We start from the raw sequence: 27,489 nt of genomic DNA on the forward strand, positions 1-27,489 counted from the left end.
TAATCAAGACATTTTGAAAGATCTTAGCTGCCACATAATAACCATAAACTACGGACGTAAAAACATTGTATAATAATAATATGTAATAATAACACGTACTAATATGTAGTAATACAAGTAATAATAATAATAATAATAATAATAATGATAATAAAAAACATGAAAAACAGCCACTATGTACTTTTCAACAAAAAGCAAAACAAAGCAAAATTGTGTTTTCAATGAATTGTAATGTAATGTCATATTTTATAGGTTATAAATCACACAGTGGAAATGTATAGTCTTTAGATTATTTAGTAAACTGTCAATATCCCGATTGGAGAGTAAATAGTGATTGATTTGTGGTCTCCAGCAGCAGCCTCTAGTAATATGACTGTGAAGTACAACAATGCCATCTGCTGTCTGTAGTTGGTGGCAGTTGGACCGTAGTGTCTAACTATACCGTAAATAGCAAAATCTAAAAAGAGGAGAACATATCAGGAATGTATAATGTCATTCACATCAGCCTATATATACCTATGTAATAACAAGTTTAATAGGACTCTATTTGAGGAGTCTGCAATGCTGTCTTTATGTGCTGTCGGTAAACGTCATAACTGAGGCCCGCAGGAATCTATCAGGTAACACAGATGTAACCTGACAGGAAGTAGGCTATAGTTGTTAATCTTTATATCTACAGAATAGAATATCTACAATACAGTCATATAAACCAGAGTGCATCAAAGCAGTGCACATACAAGTTAATTGCTCTAGTGGAGAATCATAGAAGCCAGGTGATGCAAAAAAAAAATGCATTGTGCTGTAAATCTATCAGCTATGTGCAGTGGAGAGATATGCTCAGCAATATTTTATTCTTCATAAATTACAAATTCTACTTTCACTGATATAGCCCACTCTTATTTAAGTTTTTAGTGTGCTTTAGACCACAAATGCTCACGCTAATGCTGCATTTTTATTTCGTTCACTTGAACACCACATGTTCCTGCATTATGGTATAGCCTCCCGCATTATAATATATTATTCCTGCATTATAGTATATTATATTTGACTTCTCTTAATCCCCTGGTCTCTACTGTAAATTTCCTATATTTTATTATCCAACACTATATCACCTTTTGCACTAAATTCACATTTTTAATGGTCCTGTATCTCAGTTGTTACCCTGCACTATATTCAGTTTTAACAGTTTTCTTTATCTCCTGGTATTTTTATATCTAGTATATTTTTTGTACTTTGTATTACTAACTTGTGCCTTTTTACTAACATGTTTGCACTATGGAACTGTCATGCTGGAAACTTGAATTTCCCTCCCGATCAATAAAGTTACTATCTATCTATCTATCTATCTATCTATCTATCTATCTATCTATCTATCTATCTATCTATCTATCCATCCATCCATCCATCCATCCATCCATCCATCCATCCATCCATCCATCCATCCATCCATCTATCTATCTATCTATCTATCTATCCATAGATTGGTCCATATCTATGGATAGATTGGTCCATATCTATCTATCTATCTATCTATCTATCTATCTATCTATCTATCTATCTATCTATCTATCTATCCATCTATCCATCTATCTATCAATATATCAATCTATCTATCTATCTATCTATCTATCTATCTAGCCATCCATTAATCTATCTATCTATCTATCTATCTATCTATCTATCTATCTATCTATCTATCTATCTATCTATCCACAACGAAACATACTTCCATGGCACTTGAAACTTGAATACCTTTATGAAAGATCAATTCTGATTTTAATGACCCTAAACGCATCATCCTGTTTACTGGCCGCCCATTGGTCCATCCGGCTCCAACTCTGGTCCAATCACAGCGCGCATGGGAGAAGCGTGCGCCCCACCTTGTTTCGATCACGTGACGTGAGCTGACGAAGATGGTGGAAGTTTCTTCTTCCTTGAAGTGAATCCTCGACTGAAAGCTAAACATCCCGCAGACCGAGGAGCTGGGAGTTCACTGCAGCGGTACCAGCTTGGTTTAACGTCCTCTTTTCAGACCTGGGTGAGTGTTTACTAGTTACTCCGTCTCTCAGCGGCGGTATTTGGTGTTTCACAGCCGGGTGGACTTTGGGATTTAACAGCCATGATGATGATGATGAGTCGAGCTAGCAGGCTAGCAGCTAGCCGGGCTGGATGGCAGCAGGCTGTCAGAGCTGCTGACCAGCTGACATGTTCAACATGTACTCAGCAACTCCTCTGTAAATATACACACAGTGTTTAACGTCAGGGCGGTCTGTGAGCTAACAGGACATACTGTTCCTCACTCAGTGAGGCTAACTCAGTTAGCGTTAGCTCCTTATCCACTCCTAGTGGGATTATATTATGCTATTTGGTATCAACGTTTGTTAGCTTAGCATGCCTGAAGAGGACGTTTAGAGGGATAATGATCACAAATAGGTAGAATGGAAAGCTTTATGGTCATTGTATTAAAGAGAAGGAGATTCACAGTTGCCACTTCTGGTCAGTGCTTTAAAACAAATACTTGACAAGACTAAACGAGGCAGATAAAACATATAACAGGTAAAACACACAGAGTTATAAAGCAAATAAAACAGGTAAAGTAGATGTAATAAATAAGTATAAACAGCATTGTTACACTAGAAATATAAAATATAAAAAATAGATGTAATGTAAACACAGGTAATTGCACTAGAGGTATAAATAGGTAAAATAGATGTAATGTAAACAAAGGTAATTGCACTTGTAAAATAGGTAGGGTATAGATGTAATAAATAAGTATAAACAGAAGTGTTACACTAGAAGTATAAAATAGGTAAAATAGATGTAATGTAAACAGAGGTAATTGCACTTGTAAAATAGGTGGGGTATAAACGTAATAAATAAAATGTAAACAAATGTAGTTGCACTTGAGGTGTATATTGCATCAAAGGATATATTGCACAGACAAATGTATTTCACATTCAGTGTATTAATATTGCACAGATTTATTGTTTGTTCAGTGTCCGTATGGCTCAGGGAAAGAAACTCTCTGAGTCTGGAGGTGCGGGCTTTCATTGACCTGTAGGGCCTGCCAGAGGGCAGCAGGTCAAACAGGTGATGAGTGGTTGTTGTTGTTGTCATTGAGCTACGTGTTTTCATATGGAGACAACAGGACGTTAAACTCCGTCTAATATCTGGTAGTTTGGTGTAGCAGCGCTCTTAGATTGTAATAATACGAGACTTCAAGAAACTATTAGAAGCCACTCCTCCATATGATAGTATGTATTCTGTACATTTAGCTGCTGAGCAAGAGCTGAAACTATATATTTAAATTACAAACACTCATCTTAACGTGAGCTGAACGAACCAGTTGTGAGAATATTTAGCTGATATAAGCACAATGGTTATGTCAAGCAAACAGGAAAGAATGAAATAAACAATGGTTTTATTGTCAGTCATTAGACGTCAGCAACTTGGCAAGGTTGGTTGTGTTAGTTTGTGTCCTCGTCTGTTGTTAGTTAGGCTGGCTGCTGTTTCCTGGTTGGCCTTCTTGTTATGGAAAATGTTCTGACTATTAATAATCCATCACAATATCTCCAACATCTCCTGAACTGTTTCATCTGAGACCTAGTTTGTGATCTCATCAGATTTTCAGTAATTCATGACATATATGCTATTGTGGTATACTTAAGAATAAAAAAACAACCCATGAATTATCCTGGTTGAAATACAAAGATGACAGTCTGTTACTGCTCTGATGGACGGTGACTATAATCAAATAGTGACGGGACTCTCCAGTGCTGTTTCCTTGAAACATCATCATAGAACCTGTTTGTCCCTTTATCGTATGATAAAGTCGGTCACCATGGAGGTGTGTTTTGGCGACATGCATCATTGTTTTGTACGCTTAGTCATGGTGGAAACAGTTTATCTCTGTGAGCTAACCATTCCAAGGAGCGAACTGTATTGAGAAAACAATTTTAGCCTTGCTGTTGCATTAACAATGGAGTTCCCATACTACGATTCGCCATGGCAACAGGTAAATAGAAGGCCTCCATTTTTAATGCAGTGAACATAGAGATATTAATGCATGTACAGTATATGAGGACTATGCACAAAAAAGAGCCTGAGTCAGAGCGGGGGAAAGTGTCAATAACACGATAATGTTTTATTAAGTATTGTCCATTAATTCATTGTTTACCAGACTTACATTTCCTTAATGGATGATAAAGTGGTGGAATCTGACTGGATATTAGACTTTTCGTATATTTGTTCAGATTTAATCCTACAGGGACAAAACACAGGGATCTTGGCTCAACAGCATTCAGTGGCTTTATTTCAGCTACTTCAACAAATTTTGTAAATTGAAACACTGAAATGCTGTTAAAACACTCTTATCTAAATACTCATTCACACACCGATGGCGCAGCCTTCGGGAACAATTTGGGGTTAAGTATCTTGCTTGAGGACATTTTGACATGTGGACTGGAGGAGCCGGGGATTGAGCCGACCTTCCGACTGGTGTGTGACCTGCTCTATTTCTGAGCCACAGCTGCCCTCCATAGAGTGCTACAGGAATGAGTCCTAGAAATGAGTTAGCATTTTAGCACTTCCGGTTCCCTCGTCTCAAAGTCAATGGGTTTTTTTAATGGGTTTTTAGTTAGATGCCTGAAATAATCTCTGCGGTTAACACAAGTTTTTAACGTTTTGTTCTACGAATTTTGTGTCTTTAAAAAGGCGGTTACTAACAAGTGTCTAAATGAGACTACTAAACGTGATCATGCCGATTCGTCCGTCTTTACAGCCTCGTTGTGTATACTGGCGCTTATGCGACCGTGGTGTAGTTCGTTGATAGACTTAACATACTTCAAAAATCATAGAAGTGGTGTTCATTTGTGAAGATTATTTTACAGAACAAAACGTGTAAGTATCATAAACGTGTGTTTGCCACAGAGCTTATTTTCTGTTATAATCCAGAACCCAATGGAAAAATCCCATTGGCTTTTTGTCGAGGGAACCCAGGGCAATGCTAACTTCCTGGTTGGCCCTCAAAAATACGTCATCCCTGCAGCACTCTATGTGCAGCCTATTTAAAAAAACTAATTTCAAACTCCATTCTGCAGGTTCACATCCTTCTCACTCAGAAATATTAATATATAATCTCCAATGTTATAGAAATTATGTTCCATCACTGGGACCAATCCCATCATGAGTGATAGAGATGATGATTCATTGCTCCTACGTGTCTAAGCTTCATACCTTTGTAAACTTTTGCAATATAAACTCAGATGAGGTTTTTATTCTGAGCGGAGGGTGACTTGAAGCTGTGTAATTTTTAATGTTCAAACAAATGACTGGCAGCGCATAAAAGCAATAACTTTAGATAGTCCGGAGTAAAAAATTACTATCCAGCCAGGATTTAGATTCTGACATACAGTAAACCTTCGATACAGGCTTTGATACAGAATGAATGAATGAGGAAATAAAACAGCGCGCCTGGCTCTGTAAAGGAGAGGAGACAGGTGCCACTCAGCGTTTGTTAAAAGAAATCCACCAGCGAGCAGGTTAGGTTAACACAGTTACCACAGTAATGGACCCTGAGTCTAAGTTACCTCTCTTTCTGGAACTGAAAACCCAGTTTCCCTCATCTCAGGGTGAACTAACTCAGAGTTTTCACTAATCTTGCTTTCTGACACAGGGCCCGGGTCATCGTGTTCAAAGTGGGCTGTTCAAGTGCACAACAACCTAGAAGAGACCGTACTCAGAGCTCTGTCTAGGAAATGGTGCAATTTGAGCTCAAATTCAATTTAAAGTGCCTCACCGAATCACCAAACACAATTTACTGGCCTGTGGATAATGTCATTTAGCTAGTTTAAAATATCCAAGTCAAGGCAGGCCATTGTAGAGTTTAATATTCAGCGGATACCGTCATCTACACAACACAGTCGGCCTGCTTGCGAGGCTGCAAAGTCAGCTGTTGCAATGAATTATTGACAGAGCCTAAAGCAGTAGAGAAATTGAAAGTTTACCCAGGAGCTCCTCACTTTCTTCTGCTCTGCCATGTGCATGCTGGACGAGATAGACTGAGGAGCATGCATTATTAAGTGACGCACGGACCAGGTTCTAGGAAAGATCACAGGACCTGATTCCTGTACCAGTGTATCCCTTTCCTTTTTTTTCTTCTCTTTGACACATTTTTTTCAGTGGTGCAGCTCAGCAGGAGTTTCCAGAGTTCATATCTGTCTACCATCAAGCAGTGTCTAAAATGTAGTTTTTGACTCATCAGCCAAGGGGACTGGTAGATGAAAAATGTCAGTACATTTCATTGAGATAATAATGTATTATGTTGAATACAAACTTAACGAGCACAGAGCAAAATTCAAAGCAAAAATCATTTAAATATATTGAAGCCTGAATACTAGGCTTGGGCGGTATCTATTTTTTCATACCTTCCTGACATTTCACCGGGTATAGGCTACCAGAGGTGGGACTAAGTCGTGGTTTTTGCAAGTCACAAGTAAGTCTTACGCTACATTTTGAAGAGGAAAAACTGTCATGGCCATTTCAAAGGGGTCCCTTGACCTCTGACCTCAAGATATGTGAATGTAAATGGGTTCTATGGGTACCCACGAGTCTCCCCTTTACAGACATGCCCACTTTATGATAATCACATGCAGTTTGGGGCAAGTCATAGTCAAGTCAGCACACTGACACACTGACAGCTGTTGTTGCCTGTTGGGCTGCAGTTTGCCATGTTATGATTTGTGCATATTTCTTTATGCTAAATGCAGAACCTGTGAGGGTTTCTGGACAATATCTGTCATTGTTTTGTGTTGTTACTTGATATAATAATATATACATACATTTGAATAAAGCAAGCATATTTGCCCTCTGACATGTTGATAAGAGTATTAAATACTTGACAAATCTCCTTTTAAGGTACATTTTGAACAGATAAAAAATGTACGATTAAAATGTGAATAATTGTGATTAGATATGGAAAATCACGCAATTTTATCACGATTAAATATTCTAATCGATAGACAGCCCTAGTCTATATACAAGTCAGGTGTTCTGGAAGTTGTAAACAATACAAATAGTGCAACGGAATAAATACCAGATGGATATACGTGTACTGGATGAATATGTAAAGTATGTACTTTACATGTGAAGATGTCTATACACTGTCTGCACAGTGAGTAGGATTTACATTGGCAGTGACAGATGAATGATATGTAAATATTACAAAAACAATTTGCATTAAAGACTGTAAATTATAATCTATGACGGCAAAGGTGGATATTTCGGTGTTAGAGACTGGCGTATGACTGATTTAGTGTTCATAAGTGAAGTAGCCAGATGTAAGTTCTTCTCAGTGTTCTTCAAATTATTTGGCTAGAACGAACACTACCATGGCAGCTAATTTGTGGTCCTTTTTATAGAGTGTTGCTAAGAGGCAGGAAATAGTGGGGAATCACTAACTGAAGTAGAAATAGATGCCGTGGTTTGAGGGAAAATGGCAGAGGCTTCAGCCCCATGTAGTAACCTGGTATACCTGGGTAATGATGGATGGATGTACAGAACCCTTATGCATTCAGTTGTTTACAGTTGTTTAGATACGTTTGTGGCTCAGTTTGCAGTCAGGTGTATTCGGCCCTCAAGCACAGAGCAGATACAAAGGCACAGGCTTTATTTCGGAGTCACTTTAAAGCTGAAGATGCAGTGCAGTCTGATTTATGGAGGCAGTATTTCACAGACTGCCGGCCTGACCTTTGTCTCCTTTTAGTCTCCTTATATTACCTTCCATGGTGCAACACCGTCTCTGTGTTTCACATGAAGACCTGACAGGTAACGCTAACAGATCGGCAGGCTTCTTTGACCTGATGTCACTCGTTCTATATTTTGAGTGCTCAGTCAGTCTGTTCTTCTTACTGCTATATTGTATGCAAATGTCAACAGCTGATATTAATACCGTGTGTTTAGTGTTGAGGATAGATTCCAGGAAGACCATTTATATAGCCTCCTCCATCTATTAAGTTTTACTCGCCGGATGAGAGCGTTATTACATTACATTACATTACATTACATTAATTTGGCAGACACTTTTGTCCAAAATGGCAAAATAGCCTTTGAGCTCCAAAGCAAAAGGAGCTAGATGTCATCAAACACCAGTATTAGTAGTATTTCATGAAGCTGGGGGCTACATGGGGTGTTTACCGGGGTGGGTGTGCTATGTTTGGCTTTTTATGTTCGACTTTATTTTATGGCTTAAAGCTGATTAATACTCCAAGCGGAAACAGACAAAAATGTTTTTGCATCGTCAAATGACATGAATACAGGCAAAACAAGTGCACATATGGGACGAGCACATGAGGTAATTTAGAGGTATAGTTGCACCGGTCATGATTGGTTTTATGCCTCTCGTCTCAAAGTCTACATTGTCAGCCTATAAAGGTGACGGACTGATTGTTATGCAGTCAGTATCATGTGTCTGAATGTTGAACCGCACTAACCATACTTAAACTTAATGGAAAACTGATGGTTATCAGAATAAATAAAGTTGAAACTTCATTGTGCTTAAAGCAATGATATTGTTTGTTTATACATTTACTCGCCCTGTCAATCACTTAAAATATTTAATCGTGATCAATCGCATGATTGCCCATAGTTAATCGCAAATTAATCTCACATTTTTTTTTATCGGTTCAAAATGTACCTTAAAGGGAGATTTGTCAAGTATTTAATACTCTTATCAACATGGGAGTGGGCAAATATGCTGCTTTATGCAAATGTATGTATATATGTATTATTGGAAATCAATTTACAACATAAAACAATGAGAAATATTGTCCAGAAACCCAGGTACTGCATTTAGACCCCTTTGAAAATGGCCATGCCAGGTTTTCCTTACCAAAATTTACCGTAACTTTGGAGTGCTATTTAGCCTCCTTCGAGACAAGCTAGTATGACATGGTTGGTACCAATGGATTCTTTAGGTTTTGTAGTTTCATATGATGCCAGTATCGTCACTCTAGCTTTAACACTGAGCCCGCTACAACCTTAAAATCACAAGTTGCGTTAATGCGTTAAAGGAATAGTGCCGTTTTTGTTGTGTATATATAACACATCGCTTTGACAGCCTTATATTTACTATAAGCAGTGGTAAGCTTTGAGGGGTGGTTGTTGAAATATACAGTCCTTAATTATTAAGGTAGGGATGTATTATGTTTTTTACCAGCCCTGACGGAGACGTTAGTATTGTTTTCAGCTTGTGAGTCTGTGTGTGAGTCATCATGGCAAATTGTGGTGCTGGAAACACCTACTGAAGCAGGAACTACCACAGAAGTGGTTTTGAGTACTTGTGCCAGCAGATTATATCTCTGCTGTTGACAGATTGATTTTTTTCACCACGATAGCATCACAACAGTGCAAGATGCAGTATGTGGGTAACTTTACACCCCTGGTCGGATTTGGCGTTGCGGCTGGTGTGGTCCCATCGCAAGATGATCTCTAGCTTTTGTTAGTAGTTAGAAGTGTAGTTTTTACAAGTCTTTCTTATTATAGGCTAAATATATTTGATCTAAATTATCTCATCTGTACGCTGCAAATTTACAGCAGTGGAAAAGCGATTTGTCACCACCCTAATGACGTGTTGTCTGTGCTGCAGGCCTTCACCCCAGCCCTATGTCATGGCAAGTGGAGTCACCAAGCCGGGCACTTCCAATGGTTACCCTATGAAGGCACAGCTACAAATCATTGGTAAGTCTTTGCTAAAATGTAAAAAAAAAAAAAAAGGTTTACACATTTCTGTGTAATTTGGCTTTCAACATGAGGCTATTTCTGTTAAAGGATAATACTTTAATAGGCTTTTATTTAAATGTAAATCAAGGAAAAGCGCAGGTGTAAATAATACAATTGATGATGGCTGATTTCTATTTAGCTGCTGTCCTCTATTGTGCATGCTGGCTCACTTTCACACAGTTATTGCTTAACGGGACACTTGAACAGGACAGAGCCATTGTTAATATTATTAGTAACACCCATCGCTGCATTGCCTTAGTGACATCTTGAGATAGACACTGCTGCTGCCTCACAAGCTAAATACATCTTGCACTGGTAAAAATCCAGATTTCATTGCAGTCATGTTCTCCTGTTCTGCTTTTCATTTTAAAAGTGTGTGCCGTTCCTGTATTATTGTTTTCCTTTTCCTCTGTCTTTCTGCACCGACTTGACTGTCCACTGCACGGCTCCGTCTCCCCGTCTCCCTGTCTCCCTGTTTCAGTGCTATCAGCAAAACTAAAAGAGAACAAGAAAAACTGGTTCGGTCCCAGTCCCTATGTGGAGGTGACGGTAGACGGCCAATCCAAGAAAACCGAGAAATGCAACAACACCCACAGCCCCAAATGGAAGCAGCCGCTCACTGTGTGAGTCAAAATCTTGCCGGGATTACCAGCCCCATATATGACATGTGATCACATTTATGATAATCAGAACTTTATCATTCTGTTACTACTCATAAAAGAGATTTTACTCCAGCCAGACCTCTGTCAAATAGTGTGCAAGTGTTTGGTGTGTTGTGCTGCCTGCATGCTGGGATTTGACATCTTACCCTAATTATTATTATTCGCCCTGATGTGTTTAATGTTATCAGTCCGGTTTTCCAGGCAGCTCATAACAACCCCAACTGTTAATTACAAAAGCTTATTTTCTCAAGTTTGACTCCAGCATAAATTTTATGTGAGCACACAATGAAGTTAAGTGTTTGAAAGGAACTATCATCACTTAGCACTTATTGTTAAAGTCCTGTTATAGCATTTGTTGAATTACAGACTGTTGTAACATTTCTGGGGATCTATTAGCAGAAATGGAATATAATATTCATAACTATGTTTTCATTAGTGTATGATCACCTGAAACTAAGAATGGTTGTGTTTTCGTTAGCTTAGAATGAGCCCTTCATATGTACTTAGTGAGCGGGTCCTCTTCACGGATTCCGCCATGTTTCTACATAAGAGATGTTCCGATACCATTGTTTCTTTCCCGATACCGATTCCGATACCTGAACTTGCGGTACCGGCCGATACGGAGTACCGATGCGATACCAGCGCGATTAAAAGACGAATGTAGTAGAGCTGTTTTTCACTGACCATGTATGGATGTGATATTACTGTTTTTGTTGTATGGCCTGGCTCAGGTTAAAACCTTTGTAAATCAGAATCAGAATCAGAATTGTGTTTATTGCCAGGTATACACTAAGAATTTGCTTTGGTTCGTTGGTGCAAATGAGCAGTAAAAATAACAATAGAATAATTAAAGAGCGTTAGAAGAAAATAAGAATAAAAGAAATTGAAATTCTACCAATATACAATATAAGCTATAAACAAAACTAAACATAATATAAAGCATGGACAAATACATACAGAGAATGAATGCAACAGAACTATACTAACTAAAATTATTCACTTGTTGGATTTTCCACTGTGAAATATTGCCCAATGGGTGACATTTTCCTCGTATTGTTGTTTGCTATTGTCACGTGACCTGCAAACTACCTGCAATCGCTGCTCTGAAACAGCAGTTGCCATGATACATCCAGGGCGACAGCACAGTGAAGGACACTGTTTTGGAGCGGCAAAGAAGACTTGATTTCCGGTTAAACAAGTTAATAAATTATGGTATCGGATCGGTGCGTAGACTGGCGTACTCGCCGATACCCAATCCTGAATTTTGGGCAGTATCGAACGCATTTCCGATACTGGTATCGGTATCGGAACAACTCTATTTGTACAGTAGCCCAGAACGGACAAACCAAACACTGGCTCTAGAGAGAGCCTTTCGCGCTACATTACCTGAAGGCCACCGTTGCTCTCCGACACGCTTGTGAAACTGCGGTAACGTGAGCCGCGAAGTGCAAAACCGTGGTACCGCCAGCCACCGTCTGACATCCGTTGCTCCTAAAGTAGTGTTATTTTGATAAGGATGACCTCTGAGCGAGGCGAAAGGCGTTACCACGGTTTTGCACTCGGTGGCTCACGTTATGGCTGTCTTGGAAAGAGAGGAGTGTGTGAAAGGGTACAGATGCCGGCAAATCCTGCACACTGTACCTTTAAGGAAATGTAGTATCCGTTTTATCAGTAATAGCAGCTTTAACTTGCTCATCAAGAATGTTGTAGTACTTCAAATTTGATGAGAAGCTTATAAAGGAAACATAGAATAGCATACAGCACATAGTAATCCCTATCTGTGCAGCTGGGTGAGGTACAGTTCAAATGTACAAACACAAATCTGTTGGTCTTGGTTTAATAAACCGAGGTGTCTGTTCATGAGATTGCTAATATTGAGTTTGAATTAAGCGAATAATGTTGTTATTTTAGGGTTTGGCTTTTAGGAAGACGCATATCTTGAGTAATTACTGCTGACTGTAGTATTTGGCATTGCACATCATAATTTCCTCAGAAAACTGTCCAGACCCTGAGGAGTTTCTCTGAAGCATACCAAGCACTTCCTCATACTTGTACAAAGTTGCTGGTACTGTATGATTTTGATCAAGATGGGTTTTTTTTTAATGAGTCACCGGGACTCGGTTTTCGGGAAGGAGTTTCTCTGTAGTGCAACTCTTGAGTTCAGGATAATGGTGTGTGTTCAGTTTTAAAGAAAAGATATGCTATCTCCAAAGTGGTTGGCACTTAGAAGGAAAATGTCATACAGTGGTGAGAGTGTGTGTCCGGTTCAATTACAGGAATCCTGTTTCTAAACGTATACTGTACATTTAGCTCACACACACACACGCCACGTGACTTCCTGCAGTCCAACATATTCACACGCCACATGTCCTCTTAATTTTAGCCAGTCGAGGATCTTCTGCCGTGCACAGTGACCTTCTTAATATAGAGTACTCCTACAGTTTCTCTTGGACCCATGGGGGCTTAGTTATTATGTAACAAGTGTTTACTATGGGATGTAATCAGACCTGAGCCCATGTGCCCACCAATGTTTTTTCCTGAGGGTGCTAGCTAAACAACTGCCATAGTGACAGTTATAGACACTCGCTGTCCCTGAATAGCTTCTGAGCTTCATTGTCTGTGGTTTGCTTTCACGTCAAGACAAAAGCCGCAGTGGCTGATGGATTGCAAACTACCAGCTGCTTTCACTTATTGGGTGGACCGCAGAGGGCCAGCCCTACAAACGCAAATGTCTGTCACCGAGTGAGTGATGAAGTTACACAATTGGTCGTCCAAGTGTTGGAGTTTCCTAATTGGCCGTTGCTCTTTCAAAATGAAACGGTGGGAACAATCTTTGATTATGTTTTCAGAGGGGGGGGGGCGTGTCAGCGGTTCCACTCACCAGATATGGTGACGTAGGGCGTTTCAACGCTCTCCATTCATTTCTTATGGAAAGCAGGTCCAGCGCGACACGTCCGGCTCACAAAACTTGGACCAAGCTGTCAAACTAGGCGATCTAGTTCTAAAATGAAAAGAGTTTCAGCAGTGGCATATAGACTATTTCCCGCTTCAAATATTTTCAGAAGTAGATTTTTGGTGGATTGTTTAGACGGAATAACAGAAAGTTTACGAGCAGGCCACCGCTTGAATGGCCAGTTGAGTGGAGCAGCGCGTCCCCTAGTGTCCTCACTGGATCTGGTGGACATGTGCCACTGGATTTAGCATTATAGACATGACCACTAACTATTTATGTAACAATTTAGCCACAAATTCACAGACTCACCATACACGGTCCAGCCGGTTGTGACTGAATCTTGTTTACCTGTGCAAAGAACCTCTAAACAGCTTTGTGTCAGCTACCAAAAGGATTAATGCATTAGAAAAACATGCAGAAGTTGAAGTTCATTTTTTATCTTTGTTGCTATCAGTAATACCGTTGTGTTTCACAATATTATTTCAATGAAATCCTTAGGGAGTTGGATGCAGACGTCAGGTGGTCGGAGCTGTGACATCAAGCTATCTTTGTTTACGTTTTGTAAATTATAATTGAGGGAACAGATTACCAGTTTCCTGCAGAAAAAGAGGAAATAGTGCTCGCTGAAAGGCCACTGAGCTCGAAACTGTGATTGATGAAATCTTGGTGAATTGGAAGGTTTTTTGAAATCACTTCCTCAGTGGACAATCTGTCATTCCAAGTGTTTGTTTCAACAGGATTGTGACTCCATTCAGCAAACTGGTGTTTCGCGTGTGGAGCCACCAGACCCTGAAGTCAGACGTGATGCTAGGCATGGCCACGCTGGACGTCAGTGACACGCTCAAGTCTAACGACCTGAAAAGTGAGTGTGTGTGATACACAACTGTTCTACATATTCTTTTTCCTTTCCAACCCGCTCCATACTTTTGACTTCAGTTTTTACGAGCAGACTCCCTCAGGATGTCTTGTGTGTGTGTGCATCGATATATACACTCTGTTTTATGTTTAGAATAGGGCTTTCAACCGATTAAAATATTTAATTGCGATTAATCACATGATTGTCAATAGTTAATCGTGATTAACCGCATATTTTTTATCTGTTCAAAATGAACCTTAAAGGGAGATTTGTCAAGTATTTATTACTATTATCAACATGGGAGTGGGCAAATATGCTGCTTTATGCAAATGTATGTATAAATGTATTATTGGAAATCAAGTAACAACACAAAACAATGACAAATATTGTCCAGAAACCCTCACAGGTACTGCATTTAGCATACAAAATATGCTCAAATCATAACATGGCAAACTGCAGCCCAACAGGCAACAACAGCTGTCGGTGTGTCAGTGTGCTGACTTGACTATGACTTGCCCAAAACTGCATGTGATTATCATAAAGTGGGCATGTCTGTAAAGGGGAGACTCGTGGGTACCCATAGAACCCATTTTCATTCACATATATTGAGGTCAGAGGTCAAGGGACCCGTTTGAAAATGTCCATGACAGTTTTTCCTCGCCAAAATGTAGCGTAAGTTTGGAGCGTTATTTAGACTCCTTCACGACAAGCTAGTATGACATGGTTGGTACCAATGGATTCCTTAGGTTTTTTAGTTTCATATAATGGCTAGCTTTAAAACTGAGCCCGCATCAACCTAAAATTGCCTTAATGCATTAAAGAAATTAGTGGCGTTAAAACGAATTTGCGTCAACGCGGCAATTTTGACAGCCCTAGTTTAGAAATGTGTAATGAGGCATACATTGGTCCCAGACGTCCCAGTTGACATTAATTTAACTATTTTAGAAATATTGGGTTACCTGCAGTTTGTAATGTGGGTAGACGATTCATTTCCAGTGTCCAAATATATTTCATCAATAAATGACATGACAATCATTCCTCTAGCATCTTTGTTTATGCTGTTAAAGGAATACTTCACCCCAAAACGATAATTTCTATATCAATTACTCCCTCCGTGTTCCTTGAATTCTTGGAAGAAAACTTTGTTTTACTCCCTGGCTATTTCTGCCAGCTACCTTGTTCTTCTTTTGTTTATTTCAAACAGCCGTCGCAGCAGCCAGAAATGTAAAATGCATCACCAGAGTTTTTGTCAGAGACCTCTCTGTATCTGCTGTGGTACAAGTTGATGACAAAATGTAGAAATGTATAATATATTTTAATGAAACAGTTTGAGACTGTTGAGGCCTCTTTTAAAAATCAGGCAAACTTAAAATACAGAAAGTGTTCCAAAGCATTTTACAGATGTGGTTCATCCGACTTTTTCACAGTAAAAAAATCAATCAATGAGGCACTGTTTTTTGTCATCCCCTTTTGCCCTGGTAGATTTTTGGGCTCTTTAACTTTGGTTTGTTTCTCATAAAGACTCCATTCAGTCCCCTGCCTGCTCATTTTTTATGCATGGACCCTGTCCAGCAGTGCTAATGACGGAGAACTCTGTAAACAAATCACATGTCAAACAGCTGATTGATGTTCCATGTCAGAACAGGAAAATGCACACTGATCACCATATCTGTAATTTTAAACTACTTGTAGATTTGAAATTTTTTTTGTGTTCGTTACAAATTAGCACTTGATTATACGAGCAAAAACAACATCCAGCCTGAACAGGACCGGCAGATCTAATGGCGTTGTCTTGTTCTTCTCATTTATTTACATAATGTATCGTGACTTAATCTGTAATGTCTCTACACAGAGCCAAATAAAAGACTACTGGTATTGTCGTGCAGTTGTGACACTGGAAAAAATACAATAAAGTTGGTATTTTCTGCGTCGTCTTACTCGGCCAATCTAATATTTTTGTCGTCTGTATGTAGTCTCTGAGGTGGTGCAGACCTTGCAGCTGAGTGCAGACAGAGACCAGTCAGATGTGGTGGGAGACCTGTCCGTCTGCCTGGACGGCATGACCGTCGACCCCGAGATGTTCGCCACGGCCGAGGCCGACCATCACAGTGAGTCAAAAGCTGAACAGAGCTCACATAAAAAGCCTGTTTGAATATTTTCAAGTTTAGGATTATTTGTCATTTCAACTGTGAGAAATAGTTATTCCACTCCTCTTTCTCTCTTTTCCTCTCAAAAACAATGGCCAGGAAAACATGAAATGAACACAATTATAAATCTTTTTTTAGGACTGCCCCCTTCTTGGTCCATTAATCAACTAACCCTGGGTTCACATAGCACGCAGAAGTGCCGTGATTTTCGGAGAAGCGTTGACAGCGTCCTTTTCGGCGCCCGTGTTAATCAATTGAGCTGTTCACACAGCGCGCGCAGCGCCACGAAGCTTCGCGGCCGGCTCTTGATCCTCAGCAAGTTTCAGTGTCTGGTCTTTTTCCCCTGCGTGCCACAAGCAAATCTGGCAAGAAAACACACTGATGATCTACTTTAAACAATAGAAATGATATATTATATAAATATCAATGATCTGATTATGATAAGATGATAAAATATGCATCCCACAAACGTTTTTTTACCTCCCTAGTGTCACTGCTGTTTGTGATCATGGGTTTTAAATTACGCACTTACTCCACATATTTGTCAGTTGTGTCTAAACAGAGAGTGAACAGACACACTACACACACAAACACACAGAGACACACATGAGCAGACAGACAGAGAGAGAGAGAGCTCTATAGTAAACAGCAGAGGAGCAGAATCGCATGTTGATCAGCACGGAGAAATGTGCTTCTGGTGTGAACAACCAGATTAACATAACGCAGCGCCTCCGTTCCTGATGTGAAACCACCGTAATCAGTCATTCTGGTCTTTAGTCGATTAGTCCTTTTTATGTTTTCTTCGTGCTGACTGACCTATTTCTGAAAACCTTGTGTGCACATCTCTGGTAAACACAAGATTTTATGCTTTTGTGTGTTTCTTTGGAGAGAAAGTCAGTTTCACAAATCTGTCGATTAAATCAACTATTCGATGAGTCAACTAAATTGCATGAGCGCTAGTCAACTAAGAACTTCTTTGGTGGAGTACAGCCCTAGTTTTCATTCTGTCAGTATCATGTCTTCGTTGCTTGAAGTTCATAAATGTGGAATAATCAAGCATAACGTCAGATACAGAATTGTTTTGTTTGTTATGTGTCACCAGGAACTCCTATTGTGTTTTTATTTATGTTGTATGTTTTTACCTCAGGTAAATCAAATGGGGAATCACAACCCAATGGGGATCACGCCATAAGGTACAGTAGCTATTTCCATCTTCTGTCGAGTTTTATTAGCGACACATTTCTAGTTTCAGATTTTTATCTTTTTTTATTTTTGTTCTTTATTTATCTCCTTGGACCCTTCCTCCTCTTAGACGGAGTCGAGACAGCTCCCCAGCTGTGGACAGTGTAGAGCACAGGTCTTCTCCCAGTGGCCGGAGGTCAGCGAACAGCAATGGGTCTCCCTCAGTGTCATCGAGGCCTCTCCGCCCACCCAGGCCCTCCAGACCTCCTCCTCCAACCCCACGCAGACCCACCTCTTCACCAGGTCAGACATTTACTGAAGAAAGGCTCCGTTCTGATCTGTTCTAGACACTTTTCACCGTTTATTTTAACCCTCTGAGACCCACAATAGACACAATTGGTCTTTTTTTAAGGGAGTACGGGGGGTGTTTAGGGGGAGATAGCAGGTCAACAGTAGATGTCACATAGAAGTGGTGTACATCATCTGAAAGCTGGGAACCTGGAGATTAATTTGAGATGCAGCTTAGCACTGTGTGTCAAGTTGTTCTAGTCATAAATCAGAAATAAACATGATTAATTAATGAATGAATTATTTTTTTATTTAAAATAAATTGTAAAAGTGTATCAGGGCTTGGAACATGATGATTGAATTATATGATGGCCATCCCCATGCTCTATTATGTCTCTTGAGTTGTTGCAGCAATTTTTGGGTTGATACTATTTGTTATATAGATTTGGTGCTAAATTTGACCAAATTTGACCATATTTTACATATCGAGAATTGATAAAAATGATCAATAATCCCTCCAAAATTCCACATTAAGACACCAAGACCTTGAGGAACACCATAGAAAAAGCCACGCTGTGATTTGGTATCAAAAACTTTTGACATTTGGAGATTTCTGCAAGAATCGCATTTTTCGGCGATTAGATGGCGAGCACTTCTGTTCTGGAAACTGCTCAGAAACCCCCTTATTGTTAATCTACCTAGGAAAGCCATCCATCCTCTGAATGCTCTAGGTCTCTAGTTTGTGGCTGTAAAGTTTCATGAGGCTGTGATTATCCTAGAGGTCACCACAGGTCATTTTATACAATGAGGTCAAGTTTTTAAAAAAATGGTCTCACTACAATGAAATGGCTACTATGTGGACTAACATCATCACACATAAATGCAATTAGGCTCATTGGATCCACAAGAGTCTCAGATTTCCAGTGATACCCAATTTATGCAATTCCAAGACTGTTTAGCCCAACATTGGGACGCTATTTAGCCTCCTTCCCGACAAGTAAGCGTGAAATGGTTGGTACCAATTGATTCCTTATCCGTCCTTTTCTAGTTTCATATGATATCTGTACCTTTACTCCAGCTCTAGAACTGAACCTGCTACATCCTCTAAAAGATCCTGCGGGTCTCAGAGGGTTAATATATGAGTCACATTCACACAAAGCAATGTTGAGGAACAGCACAAATAATTAAGCCAAAATGTAGTGTCAGCCCACCCTTGATAAACAATAGTGTTCTTAGTCATGTTTGTTCATCTGTAATTGCTGTCGTACTGTCTGAGGATCTACAATTTAACTTTCAGTGTTGTCTGATTCTTTCCTCAGCACCTTCCAGCAATGGCTCTGCACCAGCCGACGGCAGCGATGGTCAGTCAGGTTCTGATACACCGGTGCGAACACCGGCCTCAGGGCCCCCGACAGCCCCAACAGCCCCGACAGCCCCAGAATCAAGTCCAACGGCAGGCTCAGAGACGAGCTCCACACCGGCCTCCAGCTCTGGAGCTGCAGCCACCAGACAGCCGACCAGCAGCGTCACCCCTGCTGTCACTCCGAGGGTCCCCGCTGTCACCGCTGGGCCGTTGCCCGCTGGGTTAGCTCTCTTTTCTAATCTTTGCAGAAGAACTGAGCAAGGTTTTGGTTAACGAATAATCAAAACGATATTTATTTTTTCGACACAAATGTCACTTATGAAAGTTTATTTTGTCATTAACATGAAAGAGTGACCAGTATTATTTGATCTCCCAATGTCATGCTGAGCAATAGTAGTATCATAGATCCCGATCCAAACAACTGATTATATGTTTTGTTGCGCTGTATACTGAATTGAGACAAAGAAACAGAACAAAGACGGGTGAGCAAGCTACAAAATACAAACTTCATCAACAGAAAGTTCAAGAAGAAAATAATTGATTAATCACACAGTCAGGAGGATTAGTGTGTTGCAAAGAAACTGGGTCATCGTTGAGCAAAAAGTAGAGTGTATCAAACTCTGAGATAACATTTACATCACCCCAATAACAATACAGCAATGAGGCAAAGTTCAGTTGACATTTATTCATTCGTGACGTGAAGCCATGTATGAATACATGGAAGTGTATGCACATTAAAGCAGGTGTAGGCAGTATATTTCTGGTGTCATTGGGCAAAAATGCCATAAAAACCTTTCAGCATATTGTAATTCAAGTGGTCTGACAGAAAACTAGACTCTTTAGACTCTGTTTTCAGGCTTTAGAAAATCTAGCCTGTGACGCGAGATTTTGGCCAATCACAGGTCATTTCAGAGAACGGGTGTTCCTTACAAATGGCAAGTGGCTTTTCTACAAATGGAGATGCGCACGAACGTCCCTTCGGTGAAAGCCTGATTCAACGGTGGAATATCCTACAGGACAAAGTTACTATTCCAACATTGGCAAAAAACTGCCTACTGTGCAAAACAACCCAAAAAAGGAAGACTGACTTACTATCAAAAAGAGAGTCTGACAATATCGGTGAAGCGTTTCAGCGATGGAGAGAAAATGTTGCTAATAGTTTAGCCTTCTGCTCGCGGCTACGGTAGCTACAGCAGTAGCCTGGGGCAAGCATAATTTACTCTTCATCTCTTTAAAAGTTTAGCCGTCTGCATGAGTTCACCGCTGCATTGCAGCTGCGACAGCTACGGTTAGCAGAAGGCTAAATTATTAGCAACATTTTCTCTCCATCTCTGAAACGCTTGGCCAATATTGCAGCTCATAAGAGCCTCCAATCACAGTATGTCATCACAAAGGGCTTTACAGGCCCACAAATTTGCAAAGAAAAGAGGACCATAATTTTGATATAATTGTCGCTATATAACCGCATCTGGATCACCATTATGATCGGGATGATGTTTGAAGGTATGAAGCGCATCCATGTGCTTGTGCTCGTCTGGTGGGAGGGGTTTAGGACAGAGAGGGGAGAGAGACGAAGGTTGAGGGCTGTATTTTCAAATTCTGGCATTTTATTGACTTTTCCAGAAAATTGCCTTCCCGGGGTTACCACTTGCATTCCAATATGCTGAAAGGTTATATTGGAATTTTTGCCCAATAACACTAAAAAATAAACTGCCTCCCCCTGCTTTAAGAGCACAGAGTGTGAGGACAACAAGGTAAGGTAATCTTCATTATCCCCGAGGGGCAATTTGTTGCACATCCAGCAGTAATACAATCGTCACACAAACAATTCACACAAATCACAAATGACATTATGTTACAACAAAGAGGATTGTGGGATTACCTCTTTGTACATCAAACCTTCATGAAATCCATAAGAAGAAAAATAAACACACACACTTTCTAGGGGAGCAAGCACAAGGGACAAATGTGAGGGTAGACAAATGTTTTCAGACTTGTAGCATATTATTATTATTATTATTATTATTATTATGATTAATAGGAAAGAGTGACCTGTTACCTTTTAGTCTGTAGGAAACAACACAAGTGTGTCTGAACATTGAACATTGGTGGTTGTGACTCCGTTGTTTTCTTGTTGTCTCTCTCTTTGGTTTCATTCAGACTGTAATTCCTTAAATACCCCTTTTGAACTGTTTTAATGTCATCATTGTGACAACCTCATGACCTTCACTGCCTTTATAGTAGGATGACTTGTGTTGTGATAGCTGTTTTGAATCCATACATAACCTAAATGGCTGGGGCCGTGCATCATTACCCTTACCCTTACATAATGTTTCCAATTTCATTGTTGTTGTTTTAACTAGGTGGGAGCAGAGGGTGGATCAAAACGGCAGGCTGTATTTTGTCGATCACGTGGAAAAGAGAACAGCGTGGGAACGACCTGATTCACTGCCATCTGGGTAAAAAGTCCTTCACTTTTGAACTTTGTGTTCTTTTGAACGCAGATAGTACTTTAGTTTAAGGTTTATTGGATTCTATTTGTAGGACAGGATCTATTTGTAGATCAAGTAATAGGGTCTCTCCATCTTAAACTATATGGTTACTACACACCTGCTCATGCCCTGCTTTAAGATCCTGATTATGTTATTTACATGTATTGTTAATTACAGTAGCTGCTGTCCACTGTTCCTGTATCCCCCAACTTGAACATTTTCTCACACAACTCATCTAACTAGCAGTTTTGTAAGCCACACCTCGTCATCACCAGAATACAGACTGAATTGGTCAAGATGATCGCAGAAAGACAACATTACTTTTGATCAGTAACTGCCTGTGGAGTGCCGTTCGTTTGGCATTAAGCTATACAGTGGTTCTCAAACGTTTTCACGTCAAGGACCCCTAAACTGACACAAATTAGACCACAGACCTCCTTTGGTAAGATTTTGTCCCAGGGTCCCCCATCTAAGAGTTTTTTTGCTTTTAGATGTTAGTTATTACAGAAAGTGAATGAAACCCACGATCAAAATAATCATACATTGTGTCATCATGTTATTTATGGATGGAAATATAGTGAAAATAAATGATTCCCCTTTTTGCTGTATATCCCCAGACCCCACTTTGGGTACCTCTGAGCTAGTAAACATGGATCTAAACAATGTAGGGTTCAAAATATTCAAAAACTTGTCATTCTAAGTGTTTTTGGAGATTCTACACTTTAGTCAAGGATTCCCACAATGCATTTTGGTGAGAAACATTGAATGGGAACATAACCGTTTGTTTACAAGAAAACACAGGCAGTTTTGTCTTTGTTGCCGTTTGGCCTGTCAAGTCAGTCTCCTCAAATCCTACATAGGAGTGAGGTACAAACCCTGCAGACTGTGTTGACTTCAGAAGTCCCATCACTTTGATAGGTAGAGAAGGTTGTCCACCAATCGGAATGGTCGGCGGTTCGATCCTCCAGGAGGACGCTTCACACTGCGTGTCCTTGAGCAGGATGTTTAACCCCAAATTGCTCCCGAAGGCTGTACCATCGTTGTGTGGATGAGTATTTAGACTAGATCCACCTTGCATGGCAGCCTCTGCCATCAGTGTGTGAATGTGAATGTGAATGCTGACATGTAGTGTAAAGTGCTTTAAATGGTCGGGAGACTAGAAAAGCGCTATATAAATGCAAGTCCATTTACCACCTCTGTATTTTTCTTCTATGTATTTTCTTTGATTTTTGTCTGGACTGTCTCATGTGTAATTTGCATGTGGATGCAATGGTTCATGTCTACCATAGCACTATCAAATATTTGATCAAGTTGTGTACAAAATATAGATTCTTAAACTCCAGTGACAATTCATCTTTAAAATCACTGAGATAGATTAATTGGTTTAAATATTGCATAATTGACTTTTAGATTTTTATGTTTTAGTCAGTCTACCCATACTTACTCCCACCGTCTCCCCTCCTTTGGATTTGTCTTTAGCTGGGAGCGTCGCATCGACCAGATGGGGCGGGTCTACTTTGTTGATCACATGACACGAACCACCACATGGCAGCGCCCCACGATGGAGACGGTGCGTAACTACGAGCAGTGGCAGCACCAGCGCAGCCAGCTACAGGGTGCCATGCAGCAGTTCAACCAGAGGTTCATATTCGGGGTGAGACTTCCTCTTCGTTGTGTGATACTGTGAGGTGATGTGGGCGTTAATAAACTGGAATATTGTCACTATTATCGCAAACGGCCTTCTGGTTGTCCTGTGATGAAACAGAAATGCGTCACAGTGACAATGACAAACACTACTGATCAAGCAACCAACAGGTTTAAAGATGTTGCTTTGGTTCAAGTGGATATGTGTCTTTAAATCTGACTTGTCCCTTGTGATACAGTATGCTCCTATAACCAAAGTAACTCCTTTTGTTTGTTTGTGCATCAAATCACAAAACACTGTAGTTGTCTGTTGGGTGCTTTTCGATTCGTACTAATTATTGTGATTCTCTGCTGTGTAGCTACAAGAACAGGTGTCAGCCACTCAGAATAAGGAGTTTGATCCTCTTGGGCCTCTGCCACATGGATGGGGTAAGATCTTTAAGGCTTTTCAATCTAAATACACCGACTCCTGAGACTCCACTTAACCTGTGACTGTTAACATTCAACATTTATCTCATAGCTGAGACTTTGATTTTATGCCATTGTACTAATGTGTGTCAAAGCACTTCACATTATTTTTCCTTTAAGATCTTAATCTATATGTGTGTGCTGTTTGTTTAAGATAAGTAGCTTTCAACAATGAGTTTCAACACCTGTGTAACTCGGAGTTGTAGCTGAATTCCTTTTAGACCAGGTGGCCCACTTCACCAAACTTATGCAATTATGAACACTAAACGTTTCCACGTAAACCAGAGTATAATGTCATATACAACATGGTTAAATATAATACTTGTCCACAGTCTACTGTGGAAATGTGAAATTGTATGTATGTACTATAGACTGTATTTGTAGATGGGCGACGCGTCTCCATTTCCTTCCATTGTACAAAAGTGAAGCCAAAATATCCTGGATTAGGGAGCTGCCATCTGGACATTTTGATGTCATTTGGAGCCAGAGTCTGAGCAGTAGTGATCGGGGGGGGGCTGGAGCCATGGTATCGAGGTCCCACCCACATACCCGCCCAAGCCAATCACGAGCTGAGCACATACGCAGCTTGCTAGCGTGAGCCACCTAGCTGCTACGTTAGCACCACAGAAGCTGTTTGGCTAGGAAGACACAACAACTAACCATTCAAACTAGAATGGCACTCGGAGAGCGCAGACCTCCGCCAAGGTGCATGACTTTAAAAACAGATCACAGCTCACAGCTGGTGGTACCGTGAGTTGGTCGGCTTAATATTAACACAGTGTGTTTCCGTGTAACGTATCGGCGGATGCCTCTCTCATTCAGCAGCCTTGTTATGTCTGTGTTACGTTACACTACGTTGTCTCTCATCCCGTCATCTACTGCTTTTTTCTTTCTCACCACGGACGGCCAGCAGCTCCCACACCTCGATGTCTCGCCACACATCCACACGCGTATCTCTCTGCCTACAAAAGGAGGCGGGGTCACGCATTATCAACGCGTCATCAGTTACACTGCGCATGTGTTATACCCCGTGGTTTAAATGCTCAGGCTGATCGGAATCCTTAAAAAAAATCCTGAATATGGATCATGATCCGGATCGCCACCAAAATCTAATGGATTGTTCATTGTGCTGCACCCCACCCCTCCAAAAAATGTAATTCAAATCCATCGTGAACTTTTGGAGTAATCCTGCTGACAGACAGACAAACAAACAAACAAACAAACCAACGCCGGTGAAAACATAACCTCCTTCCTAGGCCTTTGGCCTTAGCGGAGGTAATAACTCACTCACAGAAAAATTAACACTTGAACAAACATCAGCGTGATAAGAACTACCTAAAATGACAGAAAATGTCTTTGGGAAAAATTTGTTTGGCGTGTACTTTGACTTTTTAGTTTGAACCATGCCCCATCCATTAACACGGAGGGGACAGGACCTGTACTGCAGCCAGCCACCAGGGGGCGATTGCAATGTTTTGGCTTCAATTTTGTGGAGCTGTCATGTCGTCCATCTGTATATACAGTCTATGGTCTGTACTGAACAGGAAAGCTACGTCTTACAGTACTTTTCTTCTGGTGCACCAAAAACAAGCAAACAAAACCTTTTGACTGATGCTGGACCTTGATCTACCTCAGGGATTCTAGCTGTTTGCACTTGAGCTGGCTTCTTGTCTTACAACCCTGTTGATACACAGTGGTACCTCAAGATGTTTGTCATGGGACACATTTGTATTGTTGAACATCATTCTGTTGAACTCTAGCTATATGTATGAGTCCTTATCTTTGGTTATAGCAGACACATTTACTTGATACAATATTCACAACAGCATACAACGCAGGAGAATGCACCTTGTTTTACAAATAATGTAGTTGGTGTCACATCTCACTTCAAATGTTTTATATGATTTTCTTTTTTATAGAGGCTTGAGTACATAGATTAAGGCTACTACAGGTGGCCCGGTGGAAATGATAGAATTCATCCAAACCTCCAGTGTCTCTCAAATTACTAAGTTAAAAGACTTAGAAGGAAGTTTTAGATTTGAGTGGGCACCCCAAACTGCCACTTTTCATGAGTGCCTACAAGTTGAATAATCAACTTTTTTTTGTTGTTGTTTTTTGTCACTGTCTTTTCAGAGAAGAGAACGGACACGACTGGCAGAGTTTATTTTGTACAACATCAAACGCGGACAACACAGTGGGAGGACCCACGAACACAGGGGTTAGTATGCATATCACACTGCTGTCCTTTCAGACAACCCGCATATCAGATGAATGCATTTAGCACTATACTCGAATTTGATGTAAATCTGTTCACTGTATCATTTTAGGTTCTCCTGAAACAAACCCCTCACTAAAGGTTGATCTTGTCTCGTTTCTTAGTTTGCTGAATGATAAGCCACTTCCAGAGGGCTGGGAGATGAGGTTCACTGTGGATGGGATTCCCTACTTTGTAGACCACAACAGGAGAACGACCACCTACATCGACCCTCGCACTGGAAAATCCTCACTGTAAGTCCTCTACTGTTCTGTTTGCTGCTTCCTCAAAATCATGAGACTTGAGAATCACATAACAATATTACTTTGTGACTTAAAGAGGCATCAGGTAATCTGTAATCTTTGTCGAGCATTGGTAAATAACCAGCCGATATTAGAAAAACATAGCCACTCTCTAGCACAGCTTCCAACCTCTGTTTATCAGACACAAGCACGATCGCTCACTAGAGCAGATATTCAACTAGCAATGAAGAAGCAATATATTGTTATAATTAGGGCTGTCAGAGTTAACGCGATAATAACGCGATAATAACGCATTAACACGATTTTTAGGTTGTAGCGGTCTCAGGTTTAAAGCTAGAGTGGAGATACTGGCATCATATGAAACTAGTGGAATCCATTGGTACCAACCATGTCATACTAGCTTGTCGCAAAGGAGGTTCAATAACTAAGCCATACATTTTGACGAGGAAAAACTCTCTTGGCTATTTTCAAAGGGGTCCCTTGACCTCAAGATATTTTAATGAAAATGGGTTCTATGGGACAGATACAAAAAATGTGCGATTAATTTGCAATTAATCACGATCAACTATGGACAGTCATGTGATTAATTGCGCCTAATTGACAGCCCTAGTTATAATGTTTGGCTCTGGATTAATAGCCTGACATCGCCGGACCAAATCTTAAGTGCAAACCTGCGTAACAACGGACTCCTCATAGCAGCATAATGTTTTTATTAACATGTTTCCTGTTTTCAAAAGAGACATTCTGAGAAATTAGGAAATCACTAACAGGTCCAAACAGAGAAAGAATGTTTAGAGGAAGAAATTACAATAGTGTCACTAAATAACTGGGGAGATTGAATGAACTTCATGAACTGTCGGAAACATTCTGTCTTTAGTCTTTCCAGCACTTCTGCATGCCAGAGATGAATGTGTGATGTGTGTTTCCAGCCATAGAAAATCATAAAATGAACTCATAAAGCTACTGCACGGTGGTGCAGTGGTTAGCACTGGCGCTTCACAGCTAGAGGGTTGCAGGTTCAAATCTGGCTTGGGGCCCTTCTGTGTGGAGTTTGCATGTTCTCCCCGTGTTAGCGTGGGTTTTCTCCGGGTACTCCGGTTTCCTCCCACAGTCCAAAGACATGCAGGTTAGGTTAATTGT

At 40.3% G+C, this 27,489-nt stretch overlaps 1 protein-coding gene across 1 annotated transcript in view; it reads left to right on the forward strand.

Moving 5' to 3' along the window:
• The first annotated feature begins 1,887 nt into the window (after positions 1-1,887).
• LOC141772178 (E3 ubiquitin-protein ligase Itchy-like) overlaps positions 1,888-27,489 on the forward strand; it is a 38,961-nt gene continuing 13,359 nt past the window's right edge. The window contains exons 1-13 of the mRNA XM_074642880.1: positions 1,888-2,038; positions 9,644-9,735; positions 10,259-10,400; positions 14,130-14,254; positions 16,222-16,356; positions 17,543-17,588; positions 17,708-17,880; positions 19,185-19,449; positions 21,592-21,687; positions 23,200-23,374; positions 23,724-23,793; positions 25,966-26,050; positions 26,212-26,340. Coding sequence (XP_074498981.1) covers positions 9,666-9,735; positions 10,259-10,400; positions 14,130-14,254; positions 16,222-16,356; positions 17,543-17,588; positions 17,708-17,880; positions 19,185-19,449; positions 21,592-21,687; positions 23,200-23,374; positions 23,724-23,793; positions 25,966-26,050; positions 26,212-26,340 — 1,511 coding nt within the window. The 5' untranslated portion in view covers positions 1,888-2,038; positions 9,644-9,665. The remainder of the gene's footprint in view (positions 2,039-9,643; positions 9,736-10,258; positions 10,401-14,129; positions 14,255-16,221; positions 16,357-17,542; positions 17,589-17,707; positions 17,881-19,184; positions 19,450-21,591; positions 21,688-23,199; positions 23,375-23,723; positions 23,794-25,965; positions 26,051-26,211; positions 26,341-27,489) is intronic.

This window comes from Sebastes fasciatus, chromosome 8, assembly GCF_043250625.1.
Source record: "Sebastes fasciatus isolate fSebFas1 chromosome 8, fSebFas1.pri, whole genome shotgun sequence".
Lineage (NCBI taxonomy): Eukaryota > Metazoa > Chordata > Actinopteri > Perciformes > Sebastidae > Sebastes > Sebastes fasciatus.